Source organism: Salvelinus alpinus, chromosome 27 (assembly GCF_045679555.1).
Source record: "Salvelinus alpinus chromosome 27, SLU_Salpinus.1, whole genome shotgun sequence".
Classification (NCBI taxonomy): domain Eukaryota; kingdom Metazoa; phylum Chordata; class Actinopteri; order Salmoniformes; family Salmonidae; genus Salvelinus; species Salvelinus alpinus.
The window spans coordinates 44,495,147-44,509,188 of NC_092112.1; the positions used below are offsets into that span (position 1 = coordinate 44,495,147).

At 44.5% G+C, this 14,042-nt stretch overlaps 1 protein-coding gene across 11 annotated transcripts in view; it reads right to left on the reverse strand.

Moving 5' to 3' along the window:
- Positions 1 to 6,617, reverse strand: part of otofa (otoferlin a) — a 132,794-nt gene extending 126,177 nt beyond the window's left edge. For all 11 annotated transcript variants that reach the window (XM_071370802.1, XM_071370801.1, XM_071370796.1 and 8 more), the window contains exon 1: positions 6,246 to 6,617. In XM_071370802.1, coding sequence (XP_071226903.1) covers positions 6,246 to 6,324 — 79 coding nt within the window. In that variant the 5' untranslated portion in view covers positions 6,325 to 6,617. The remainder of the gene's footprint in view (positions 1 to 6,245) is intronic.
- Between the last annotated feature and the right edge of the window lie 7,425 nt (positions 6,618 to 14,042).

A 14,042-nucleotide genomic window follows, 5' to 3' on the forward strand; every position in this document is an offset into this window, starting at 1 on the left:
GAGCTGATGATAGACAGGTAAATTGCCAAACCTGGCGTTAGGGCTGGAAAATGCCAGTGCACCAGATTTACATGACTAAATTGCACACTAACGTGCGTTTGATACTAGCGTCACCTTAGCACTAGCTGAAAATAGAGGCCATTATGTTATGTAAGTACTCTTAACACCGAACAATTCAAATAAAACAAGGCATCGGGAGTGAGAGAGAAAAAAAACGGGGAATGTGGGACCATGGCAGAGATATAAATGACAAAGGCAAAGAGGAGCAGCAAGTCAATAAAAACAGAAAGAGAGAGAGACAGAGACAGACAGACGTAAGGAGATTGAGAGAGAGAAAATGAGAAAACACCTACAGCGAGGTACATCAATCAATACACTATGGTGAATAGTAGACACGGGGACAGTCTGTGCACTTTCAATTTCCTGGGGATTTATAGAATGAGAGCGTTTTTTTTTACTAATATCTTACGGAAGTGTGAAAGTAAAAAGTTATACCAGCAGAGCAGAGGGAAAAAATACACCCGCAGTGTTCTGTAACAAAAAAAAAGATTTACAGGAAAGAGAGCGTTCAGCAACCTGTTTCATTCCTACAATTTAGCAGAGGAACAGAAATAAACAAATTGAGTGACAGAGAGGGAGGGAGAAAATGAGAGAGAGTCCCTTTCATAACTATTTCAAATTTGAGAGAGAAAGAGAGAGAGAGAGAGAGAGAGAGAGAGAGAGAGAGAGAGAGAGAGAGAGAGAGAGAGAGATAGAATGATCCTAAGCAGGCGGAATGATAACAACTTCTTTGCGAATCAAGTAATCTGTAATTGAATCTCAACCAGAGTGAATCTGACTCAGTTCCGTGATGGTGGAAATAATCATTTAATTTCTCATTTATTTTATATACAGCGTAACACATTGGCTGTGCTAACTTCGCCTCAGGCCCGGGAAGAGAAGACAAGCATTACCATCAAGCCCTATTACAGTGCAGTAGAAGTTGGAGTATCTGGCTTTAGAATAGGGAAGTGCTAGACTTCACAACTGGGCTAAACAAAGCCCCAAACAATCTATTTTTACCAGCGGGCAATTCAACACCTTTCCAAAATTATGTTGGTGAAATATTCATGCTGTCATTCAACATATGGTGACAATAGATTTGGGAAAATATTTGGCCTTTGTGGACAGACTACCAATCACTGAAATGTACAGTACCAGTCAAAAGTTTAGGCAGACCTACTAATTCCAGGGTTTTTCTTTATTTTTACTATTTTATACATTGTAGAATAATAGTGAAGACAACAAAACTATGAAATAACACACATGGAATCATGTAGTAAGCAAAAAAGTGTTCAACAAATCAAAGTAAATGTAATATTTGAGATTCTTCAAAGTAGCCACCCTTTGCCTTGATGACAGCTTTGCACACTCTTGGCATTCTCTCAACCAGCTTCACCTGGAATGATCTTCCAATAGTCTTGAAGAAGTTCCCACATATGCTGAGCACTTGTTAGCTGCTTTTCCTTCACTCTGCAGTCCAGCTCATCTCAAAGCATCTCAATTGGGTTGAGGTCGGGTGATTGTGGAGGCCAGGTCATCTGATGCAGCACTCCATCACTCTCCTTCTTGGTCGAATAGCCCTTACACAGCCTGGAGATGTGTTGGGTCATTGTCCTGTTGAAAAACAAATGATAGTCCCACTAAGCGCAAACCCGATGGGATGGCGGATCGCTGCAGAATGCTGTGGTAGCCATGCTGGTTAAGCGTGCCTTGAATTCTGAAATAAATCACAGACAGTGTCACCAGCAAAGCACCCCCACACCATCACACCTCCTCCATGATTCACAGTGGGGACCACACATGCAGAGATCATCCATTCACCTACTCACAAAGACACAGCGGTTGGAACCAAAAATCTCAAATCTGGACTAATCAGACCAAAGGACAGATTTCCACCGGTCTAATGTCCATTGCTCATGTTTCTTGGCCCAAGCAAGTCTCTTCTTATTATTGGTGTCCTTTAGTAGTGATTTCTTTGCAGCAATTCAACCATGAAAGCCTGATTCACACAGTCTCCTGTGTGAATGATGTTGAGATGAGTCTGTTACTTGAACTCTAAGAAGGATTTACTGCAATTTCTGAGGCTGGTATCTCTAACGAACTTATCCTCTGCAGCAGAGGTAACTCTGGGTCTTCCTTCCCTGTGGCGGAAATGAGAGCCAATTTCATCATAGCGCTTGATGGTTTTTGCGAACGCGCTTGATGACACTTTCAAAGTTCTTGAAATTCTCCGCATTGACTGACCTTCATGTCTTAAAGTAATGATGGACTGTCGTTTCTCTTTGCTTATTTGAGCTGTTCTTGCCATAATATGGACTTGGTCTTTTACCAAATAGGGCTATCTTCTGTATACCACCCATACCTTGTCATAACACAACTGATTGCCTCAAACGCATTAAGAAGGAAATAAATTCCACAAAATAACTTTAACAAGGCACACCTGTTAAATGAAATGCCTTCCAGGTGACTACCTCATGAATCTGCCAAGAGTGTGCAAAGCTGTCATCAAGGGAAAGGGTGGCTACTTTGAAGAATCTCAAATATTACATTTACTTTGATTTGTTTAACACTTTTTTGGTTACTACATGATTCCATATGTGTTATTTCATAGTTTTGATATCTTCACTATTATTCTACAATGTAGAAAATAGTAAAAACGAAAGAAAAACCTTGGAACGAGTAGGTGTGTCCAAACTTTTGACTGGTACTGGATGTACTGTTCAGCACAGCATGTGTATGTTCAGGTTTTTGTACTGTATATCTGGACTTAGAGCATATATTATCTTAAGCTTCTTCTACTTAATAGACACACTTGTCAATCTATATGTTCCCCCCACTGGATAGATGTCTAACTCTGTGATTACTGGTAACAAAGCATACATAACCTTCCCCAGTGTCTGTCCCTGTAAGGGATATAGGTTGGCCTGCCCAGAGGGGCAGGGGCTTCCTGAGAGAACCCTTCCTCTCCAGACAGGAAACAGTCTGATTTTAATGTACCCAGGAGGCCTTGCTGACAGCCTGTACCAGAGACCAGGCAAGGAGCTATCAACAACATCTCAAACACCAGAGAGAGAGGGGTGGATAGGGAAGGAAAGAGAGAGGGAGATGGAGAAGGACAGGGAGGGGGAGGGAGACAGAGAGTGAGAGAGAGAGACTAGGTTTTCTTTCACTGTTAAATCAGACACATGGCCATTCTGCCACCCTAGGCGAGACAAACAAATTGCCGCCCCTACAAGAATAGCCCCAGTAAGCAAAATGATGTTGAAAATAATCTAAAATACATATTTTTCCAGACGTTGAAGTTAGGTTCAATTTAGGATCTGAATGAAAGGTGAAAATACGTATTTTCCGGATGCTGAAATCAGGTTAATTTTCCGTTCTGAATGAAAGATGAAAATTGGTATTTTACAGATATTGAGAACACGTATTTTCCGGGCGTTCATTTTTGGTTCTGAATGAATGTTGCAAATATGTCATTTATAGACGTCTATGTTTGGGCCACATAAAGGCTATTCCAGACCGGACAACATCTGAAAGAAACATAGACGTCTATGATTAGTTCAGACCGGACAAAAAAACAATGTCCATGGACGTGGAAATCAAGGCTGGTCCGGACTGCACCAAAAAAAGAATTCCAGTCTGGACAGGACCAAAACGTCCAAAATGTGTTAGCGTCAAGTCCGTGCTTACTGAGGTATAGCCTACAAAAGGGATGGGCAATTCCAGTCCTTGGGGGCCGGAGAAGTGTCACACTTAATCCCCATCCCTGGTCAACACAACTGATGAAACGAATTGCATTCTAAACAGAAGATCATGATTAGATGATTATTGGTGTCAGATGTGTTAGCTGGGGCTGGGGAAAAAGTGTGACACCAATCAGGGCACAGAGGACTGGAGTTGCCCATTCCTGGCCTACAGTGTCACCTGAAATGTAATTTTACTAATGCCCATCTATGTGGTATGCCTACCGTTTGTAAACATTTTTTTTTTTTAAACACAACTTAAAAAAAGACGTCCAAAAGACGTCGGCCTTAGTCTGTGCTTAGTGGGGCGTAGCCTACCATGTCACCCGCGATGGAATATTATGAATGCCCATCCATGTGGTAGGTCGTTGCATGGGCTTTATCAGTGCTGATTCCTGTCTCTAATCAATGTGGCTATTTAAGCTCTGAATATCAGCTACCCGACTTTATAAAGAGGAGTTATCCTGAGCCCATTTGCAATGTGTTTGCACAGTGGGAAATGCAGAAGCATTTTCTTTTTCGCTATGATCAGCTCATAGAACATGTACAGATACAAACTTGAAACCACTGATCATGACAATTTAGTCCACGGGATGAAACTCCTGGACAGCAGTTGTGAGTAGCGTGATTGTCCATTCCATATTGTCCATTTTACTTTGAGCTGTTCTGTTTTTGTAACATGTCAGCTAATCTTTTATTTGATTGGGCGCCATTTAGTTTAGGCTATTTGATCGGAGAAACCGGCATGATGTAAAATGTTTGTCTCATTACATTATTTCCAGCCTGTAGGCTACAGAAAATACCACATACTCTTTCTACCATATTTTGTATCTGCTACATGATTTATGTTAGATCATTTTTTGGTCGGGGTGTTGGTGGAGCGCCACAGTAATGCGTCTCTCCAACAGCACCATGGAGAGTCACGCTGGGAATGGTAAATATTTTGTCTCCCTGCCAATGCTTATCACAGTTCCGCAGCAGCACTCACCTAAAATAAAACATATGCCACTGGTTGAGAGAAATCGTTTTTTGGGGGTGCAGAACTATGTGAGGTTTTATGTGTGGTGGGATGTCAATTTAGCTCAGAAAATGCCGCCTTCGTCAATCTGCCGCCCTGGGCGGCCGCATATTCCTGCCCAATGAGCGGGCCGGCCCTGTTACTAAGTTGTTGCCCATTTCACTGACATCCTAAGTTAATAGTTCAGAAACCGAACATCTTATATGGTCCCTTAATTAAACTGAACAACAAGCCACATAATATACAGTTTCAGTGCCAGACAGCTTATACAGCAGGTGTCGACTTCAACTGGTAAAACGGCAGGCATGCACCTATGGCCAATACTGTTTAAGCAGGGTTACTGTGTAAACAGTTATTGGCCTTTCTTCTACAAACAAGTAGGCTACTCATTGTCATAAAGAGTTATCACAACATTTATTTCAATTACTAGTTCAGCATTGTGATGTCATAAATGTTAACAACGAACAATAGTCACTGTGATGTCATAATAGAGTTATTAACCAATAATTTGACATTGTGATGTCATAAAAGTGTATCGCTGCAACCAGCGGCAAATTCAAAATTGGCTATATCATAAAAATCTGGCAAAAGGTTAGCAGAATGGTTAAGATTAAGGTTAATGTCTGCATGCACACACACAAACAGGCTGTCTCAAAAATCAGAATTTGCTCTCCATGGTGCTGAAACGGGCAAACAATTAAAACAGAAGACACACACACAATTCCCTCCACACGAATGCGTAGCAGTCTAGCCTTCATCTACAGTACTTATATTGTTAATTCGTTTAATTGTTGCATTGGGATTACCAATCTGTTTCCATTCAGACCTGCCTGGCCAGGGGAGTTGGCCCTAATGGACCACCGACCACGGGACAGCTTCCTTATGAGAGTCTCATTCCTTTCCGTGCTGAAAATCAATGGTTTTTGATACTGTAAGACCCAGCTCAGCTGAGCGCATTGCAAGATGAGAGCTGTAGAACTGTAAAACGTGAAATAACGGTTGCGTATAATGACTAGGCCTATAGGGAAGAGACTATTCTTCTGATCGATAGGACTATAGGTTATTGAACACATTTCTAAACTTGACGGTTAAAAAACGATGTCCTAACTAAAATTACTCAATAAATCATTATTTATTTATGGGTATTACGTATTCCAATGCGTAAAAGCGCTCCGCGCCTCCACAATCCGTGTCTCTCTCCATCACCTCCTGGGATTGCGGAGGCAGACAGGGGTTTCCCTAACTTTTCAGCGCAACCACAGGAGACGCGTCACCACATTGAGGGTTTACCTATCCACAGGCTCATACACCAAATCACATTGATCACATCGCAAACTCCGAGGCACTGCGCAATCAGTATGACTATTCCTATTGGGTAATAGAGAGAGAAAACATCCCGGACAGAGCATCTGTAGTGATAATAAAGTATTTGAGTTTGTTACCTCGAAATGTGACTTTGGCGATTCTGTCCCCCTTTCCACGAAGGTCCCGGATCGTCTTTAGGTGGACTAGAAGAGCCATGTCAACTTCGGTACAATACAGCACTTCAGGAAAGAATTAACTACAGTATTTTCTGTCACAGAGCAAACAACTCGTATATTCTGCTGATAAGCGTATCAACCAAATGGTCAATGATCTCTGAACCTAGACCCTCTCATTGCGTCTTTGGTGAAACAAAATCTCCCTCCATTCCGCATGAAGCATCTGCTTTATCTCCTTTGAGAGAAAGAAAGGAAGGATGGCCAATTACTCATAAGCTTTCGTTTTATCCCGCGCTATATGCTTCGTGACTGCTGCTCCAGGTGCCTGACTGGCGCGTGTGGTGAAGACAGGGGTCTGCGCTTCGACTCAACGTCATACCGAGGGAAGGGGCGGGAGAAAGGGTCTTGGACAGGGAGGGTTGCATTCTCAGAGAAAAAATATTTACCATTGTTGAGAAGAAATTCACTATACAGAATAGTTTGTGTGTATGTATTGATATGTAGGATATGCGTGCCGTTTTTACATGTATGTAGTTCTGTCCTTAAGCTGTTCTTGTCTATTAATGTTCTGTATTATGTCATGTTTCATGTTCTGTGTGGACCCCAAGAAGAGTAGCTGCGGCTTTCGCAACATATCCTAATAAAATACCAAAATACAGGATGGGGTATCAATATTAAAAGTCTGTTGGGGATTTCAATTTTATTTCATTTTGTTAATACCAAAAGAGCCACTAACAGTTTTGAACATGCATCAATAGGCTAGGCCTACATGCCAATTGATTTGTGTGATTTGTGCTTATCTAATGCTAGATGAAAATTATGTTGTGACTTAGCTACATTTATCTTGTAGGGTACATAGGCTAGGCATACCTTGTAAGAATTTGTATCTGTCAGTGGCAACCAGTCATTTAGGGCATGTGGATCCCCACCAGTTTTGAGCCCCATATTTTCTGCAAAAATAACTGTGCCCCACCTGCCCAAAATGTGTGCATGTTGCTGTTTTAAATGTTTACTGTTGGCTATCTTTATCTTATCCGACTTGCCACAACTGAAGATCCTTTTAGAAAAATAAAGTCATTCTATTGCTGTAAAAATAGGCTGTCCTGCTCCTCTCCTCTCTACCTAACTAACCCGCACAGTCCATTCAGTTTCCATTAAGTCCCGTTAGTTTGGCTGCTCAGCCTACCTAAATTATCCCTCACCCATCATAGCCCTGCCATTCCCAACCAATCAGAGAGCTTGGAAATGCGCATCTGGACACTACACCGCCCGCTTAGGTCAGAGCATTATCGTAGTCCAAAGGGAGAAGACGCACATTTCTAAGGACTTTTTTATTGTCGACAGTAACACGAATGTCTGAATGTTGTGCTTGCATCGAAATAACCACAGCAGTAACATTCCAAGTCATTCGAATTACCAAAATCATATTAACATCCTCAAATAGAAACAGCTGTACCTGGGTGTATGTGCATGTGGTTGTGATCAAGAGTACAGTCAATGGGCCTCAACATCATCTACTAACCGGACAGCACTATAGAGGCCAGAACCAAACCAATCAGTTATAAGTATATATCGGGTGAGGCCATTCACAGCCAACCACTCAGACGGGTGAGGGCATACCAGCCAACCGTTTTAACGTGGTTCTTCTAGACATATTTAGTGACCGTCATTTCTCCAGATTTAGCGACCAATAGTTTTTACATGGTCCTTCAGATCGCCGGATTCTGATCTGGTTGAGATGTTGAAGTAACCAGAAGAGGAGTTATTTCCGCACCCCAGAATGCAGACGAGTTACCCTGCATCCCTAAGATGTATGGGGCTGCTGTCACCACCCTCCCCATACGAAGCCGTCAGTGGTAGTGGTCAGTGACCATACCCTCACCACTTGGGAACTGATGAGGGAATACGAGTACCTGTGTCACAAGCAGCAAGAGATCAGGAGGGTGTACTCTAGACCCTCCCGGCCTGAGTCATAGCCACGGAAGAACAGGTACCGCTCCTACTCTCCTGACCACCACCGCTCTAGGCCTTCCCGGCTAGAGACATCGTCACTGCCACAGGAGAGCCACCACTGACGGTACTCCCCGAGTTGGCCTGGCTACTCCCCTGAGAGACACTACACCAGGCTCTCCCGGCCTAAGTGTTCACCATCTCCACTGTACCATTGGGACCCCCACTACGTCCCGAGGTGTCCCAGCTACTCAACAGATCTTCGTGGCTCCAGGCCCCCCTGGCTGGAGCCTACGTTGTCTCTGCCACTGCCATAGTGTCGGGAGCGCCACTGGCTTTAGTGTCCTCACTAATCCTGGCCCAAAGCCCAAGCTCGCGCTGAAGTCATTGCACGCTCCTTGGATGGAGCCACAGCCTGCAGCTACTGCAGAGGTCAAGTACATGCCAGACATTGGGGCCTCTCCCATCACAGCCTGGCGGGACCTGCCGGTCCCAGGCCTGGAGTCCCTGCTGGCCCCACCTGATAGCACCATGCTAGTTCCGGCCCAGAGGGTCCTGCTACCTCCAGACCTTGCCTCAGGGTTCCTGTCAGACATCAACCCGGGTGACCCACCAGATGTCACCCCTGATGTCTCCCCTGACCTAGTTGTCCAGTACCCTTCCCGGTAGGGTCAGAGTTCCCTTCCCAGCCGATAGGGTTAGAGTTACAGTTTTGGGCCTACTGGCATGTGTAAAGTGTCAATGCTTTGAGTGCCCTGCCCCTCAAGTCGGTCCAGTCTATCCTGCCTCCATGGTAAGGTCAGAGTTCTCTGCCTTTCCAGTAGGTCAAGTATGTTCTGACCCTCAAGTAGGTCTAGTGTATCCTGCCCTGCATGGGTATGCAGCATCCTAGCCTGCCAGGCTTAGAGCCCCCTGGCATGCTAGGCCATAATTTAGCTGCCTCATCTGCAGGTCTGCAGTCTCCTGACCTGCTCAGATCGCAGCCCACTGCCTTATTTGTTAGGCAGTTGCCTATCCCACCAGGTTGAGAGCCTCCTGTCTTACAAGGCCCCATGTTCATTGTACTAGGCTCGCAGTCTCCAGACATAGTCAGCACACAGCTCCTTAGCCCGCCTAGCTTAGAGCCTTCTGCCCTGCTAAGCCACAAGTTACCTGTGCTTGGTTCTCAGTCCTCAGCCCTCGTCTGCCATCAGTCTCTAGCTTTAGGTCATTGGTCTCCAGCTGCACTAGTTCTGTTGTCTCCAGCACTTGTCGGCCCTCAGTCCCTAGCCCAGGAAGGTCATCAGTCTCCTGCCCCACTAGGCTCAAAGGTACCAGTTTCTCTAGTAGGCCCAGTACTCAACTCTTCTCCAAGTCCAGCATCAGTTTCCCTGGCAGGTCCAGCATCGTTCTCATTGTCAAGTTCAGAGTCATTTTCCCTGTCAGGTTCAGAGTCGTTCTCCCTGTCAGGTTCAGAGTCAGTTTTCCCTGTCTCCTCGTAGCACTCACCTCTGTCATCATGAAGAACTTTGAGAGACTAGTCAAGGATAATATCACCTCTACCTTACCTGCCACCCTAGAACCACTTCAATTTGCTTACCGCCCCAATAGATCCACAGATGATGCAATCGACATCACCCTACGCACTGCACTATCCCATATGGACAAGAGGAATACTTATGTAAGAATGCTGTTTATTGACTATAGCTCAGCATTCAACACCATAGTACCCTCCAAGCTCATCATTAAGCTCGAGGCCCTTGGTCTGAACCCCGCCCTGTGCTACTGGGTCCTAGACTACCTGACGGGCCACCCTCAGGTGGTGAAGGTAGGAAACATCACCTCCACTCCGCTGATCCTCAACACTGGGTCCCCACAAGGATGCGTGCTCAGCCCCCTCCTGTACTCCATGTTCACACATGACTGCGTGGCCAAGCATGCCTCCAACCCAATCATCAAGTTTGCAGATGACACAACAGTAGTAGCCTTGATAACCAACATTGACGAGACAGCCTACAGGGAGGAGGTGAGGGCTCTGGGAGTGTGGTGCCTGGAAAACAATCTCTCACTCAACTTCAAGGAAACAAAGGAGAAGATTGTGGACTTCAGGAAACAGCAGAGGGAGCACCCCCCATCTACATCGACAGGACCGCAGTGGAGAAGGTGGAAAGCTTCAAGTTCCTTGGCGTAAACATTACTGACAAACTGAAATGGTCCGCCCACACAGTGTGGTGAAGAAGGAGAAACAGAGCCTCTTCAACCTCAGGAGGCTGAAGAAATATGGCTTGTCACCTAAAACCCTCACAAACTTTTACAGATGTACAATTGAAAGCATCCTGTCGGGCTGTATCACCGCCTGGTATGGCAACTGCACCGCCCACAACCGCAAGGCTCTCCAGAGGGTGGTGCGGTCTGCCCAACGCATTACGGGGTCAAACTACCCGCCCTCCAAAACACCTACAGCACCCGATGTCACAGGATGGCCAAAAAGATAATCAAGGACATCAACCACCCGAGCCACTGCCTGTTCACCCCGCTATCATCCGGAAGGCGAGGTCAGTACAGGTGCATCAAAGCATGGACTGAGAGATTGTAAAAGAATTTCAACCCCATCAGACTGTTAAACAGACATTACTAGCACATTAGAGGCATTTAGGAATAGACTAGGAATCACTGGCCACAGTTGGTAGAGCATGGCGCTTGCAATGCCAGGGTTGTGGGTTCATTCCCCACGGGGGGACCAGGATGAATATGTATGAACTTTCCAATTTGTAAGTCGCTCTGGATAAGAGCGTCTGCTAAATGACTTAAATGTAAATGTTAAGGAATGGAACACTAGTCACTTTAAAAGGATCGACCCCTTTTTTTAAATTTTCGCCTAAAATGACATACCCAAATCGAACTGACTGTAGCTCAGGCCCTGAAGCAAGGATATGCATATTCCTGGTACCATTTGAAAGGAAACACTTTGAAGGTTGTGGAAGTGTGAAAGGAATGTAGGAGAATATAACACATTAGATCTGGTAAAAGACAATACAAAGAAAAAAACAATTGTTTTTTTCTTTTTTTCTTGTACCATCATCTTTGAAATGGAAGAGAAAGGCCATAATGTATTATTCCATCCAAGTGAAATTTAGATTTTGGCCACTTGATGGCAGCAGTGTATGTGCAACGTTTTAGACTAATCCAATGAACCATTGCATTTCTATTCAAAATGTTGTATCAAGACTGCCCAAATGTGCCTAATCTGTTTGTTAATAACTTTTCATGTTAAAAACGGTGCACTCTCCTCAAACAATAGCATGGCATTCTTTCACTGTAATAGCTACTGTAAATTGGACAGTGCAGTTAGGTTAACAATAATTTAAGCTTTCTGCCAATATCAGATATGTCTCTGTCCTGGGAAATGTTCTTGTTACTTACAACCTCATGCTAATCGCATTAGCGTACGTTAGCTCAACCGTACCGCAGGGGACCCACCAATCCTGAAGAAGTTTTTAATAATGTTTACATATCTGGCATTACTCATCTCATATGTATATACTGTATTCTATACTATTCTACGGTATCTTAATGTTTACATCTGGCATTACTCATTCATGTATATATACTGTTTTCTATACTATTCTATGGGATCTCATTCACTTAAAAAATGCTTAAATATCTTGCATTACTCATCTCATATGTAAATACTGTTTTTTTATAGTATTCTACTGTATCTTAGTCCGTTCCGCTCTGACATCGTTCGTCCATAAGTGTATATAGTCTTAATTCATTCGTACTTAGATTTGTGTGTATTGGGTATATGTGTGTAATTTGTTAGATATTACTTGTTAGATATTACTGCACTGTCGGAGCTAGAAGCACAAGCATTTCGCTACACTCGCAATAACATCTGCTAATCATGTGTATGTGACCATTAAAATTTGATTTGATTTGATTTGTCCAGAGTTGTTCTCCCTGTCAGGTTCAGAGTCAGTTTCCCTGCCAGGTCCAGAGTCATTCTCCCTGTCAGGTCCAGAGTCGGTTTTCCTGTCAGGTCCAGAGTCGGTTTTCCTGTCAGGTCCAGAGTCGGTTTTCCTGTCAGGTCCAGAGTCAGTTTCCCTGCCAGGTCCAGAGTCATTCTCCCTGTCAGGTCCAGAGTCGGTTTTCCTGTCAGGTCCAGAGTCAGTTTCCCTGCCAGGTCCAGAGTCATTCTCCCTGTCAGGTCCAGAGTCGGTTTTCCTGTCAGATCCAGAGTCGGTTTTCCTGTCAGGTCCAGATTCGGTTTCCCTATCAGGTCCAGAGACGTTCTCCTTGTCAAAGTTAAAAGTTACCAGCACTAAGCTCCCAGCCTTCAGCCGTTCTCAACCTGTTGTCTCTAGTTCTGGGCAGCTGCCTGCCTCCTGCCGTGATGACCCTCAGCCCTTCCCACGTGGGAGACCATCTGACCTTGCTTCTAGGGCCCAGCCGGCCCCTGCCTCCAGATCCCTGATGCCCATGGGAGTCATCGCTTTCAGCAGTGGTGAAAGAGTCACCAGCCTCAGCCGCAGCAAGTGAGCAGCCAAGGACAGTTATGGCCAGAATGCCACATTCCTCCTCCGAAGTAGGCGAGCCACCTGCTTCAGCCGTGGCTGGCATTGCACTCAGCATCTAAGGATGGGGCCCAGGTGCCCTACACCAACTGAGTTAGAGGGCCCTCCCCCTACCCGCGTGGCCCTGCCTATCCTGCCGGGTAGTATAAAGCATGTTAGGAATAAGAATACCCTTGAGGCCTGTGGCTTTTCAGAGACTTTGTCCCTTTAAATAATGTGGCCCCCATTAGAGACTGTGCCACGTAGGTTAGAGGCCTTTTCGTTGATATTAATATTTCCATAAGAAAGATTGGGGTGGCTGTAATAAAGGCTTTCCTGCTCCTCTCCACTCTACCCAACTTCCCCTCACAGTCCATTCAGTTTCCCTTAAGTCCCGTTAGTTTGGCTGCTCAGCCTACCTCAGTTATCCCTCACCCATCATAGCCCACTCAAGTCAGAGTGCTATCGTCGTCCAAACAGAGAAGAAACACATTTCTGAGGACTTTTTATTGACCAAAGTAACACGAATGTCTGAATTTTGTGTGATTCCAAGTCATTCGGATTACCAACACATATAAACATCCTCAAATGGAAACAGCTGTGCCTGCGTGTATGTGATATTTCAAGAGGATCAACATTTTTCTAAATAGTATTTTCCTAAATCTTAATTCAATAGTAATTTCAGTCTTATTAATAGTCTTTATGTGATATCCTATTTTAGGCCACCCTAGAAAATGTCAGTGCTGGTATGACAGTTTTATCCCATTCTATTTCTATAATTTTGTTATTATTTTGTGACCAGAAGGATCACTTTGTATAAAAGGGTAGTTGCCAGGCAACTCTTTGTTGCCCTCTGGTCGCCTGGTGTTAGTGCAGAGGTCAGGTAAGTCTCTGTCCGTGTTTGGGTCCGGTGCTGGGCAGCTGCTTGTCGTGCTCCTTGAGTGGTCCAAGGGATAATAACAGTAACATGACGCTCAGAGGGAATGGAATGCTTATCACGCACAACAACGGGCACCTGCCAAATGGCCCATATTGAATGGTTTGTCTAGACAAGCAGGCTAGGATAAAACATGATTCACAAAATGTTGTTTACTTTCTTTCACATTTTTTAAGGTACCCATTTTTAAAGTACCATGTTCTAAGCACTAAGTACTCATACGAGGGACACGTTTGGGAATGCCCAACCATGTCTCAGAGATTTTGTATTATTCTGTATATAAATCAGAGACACACCATTTAGTAGGATATGTTACCTTCCTATGGTATGTATTCATTT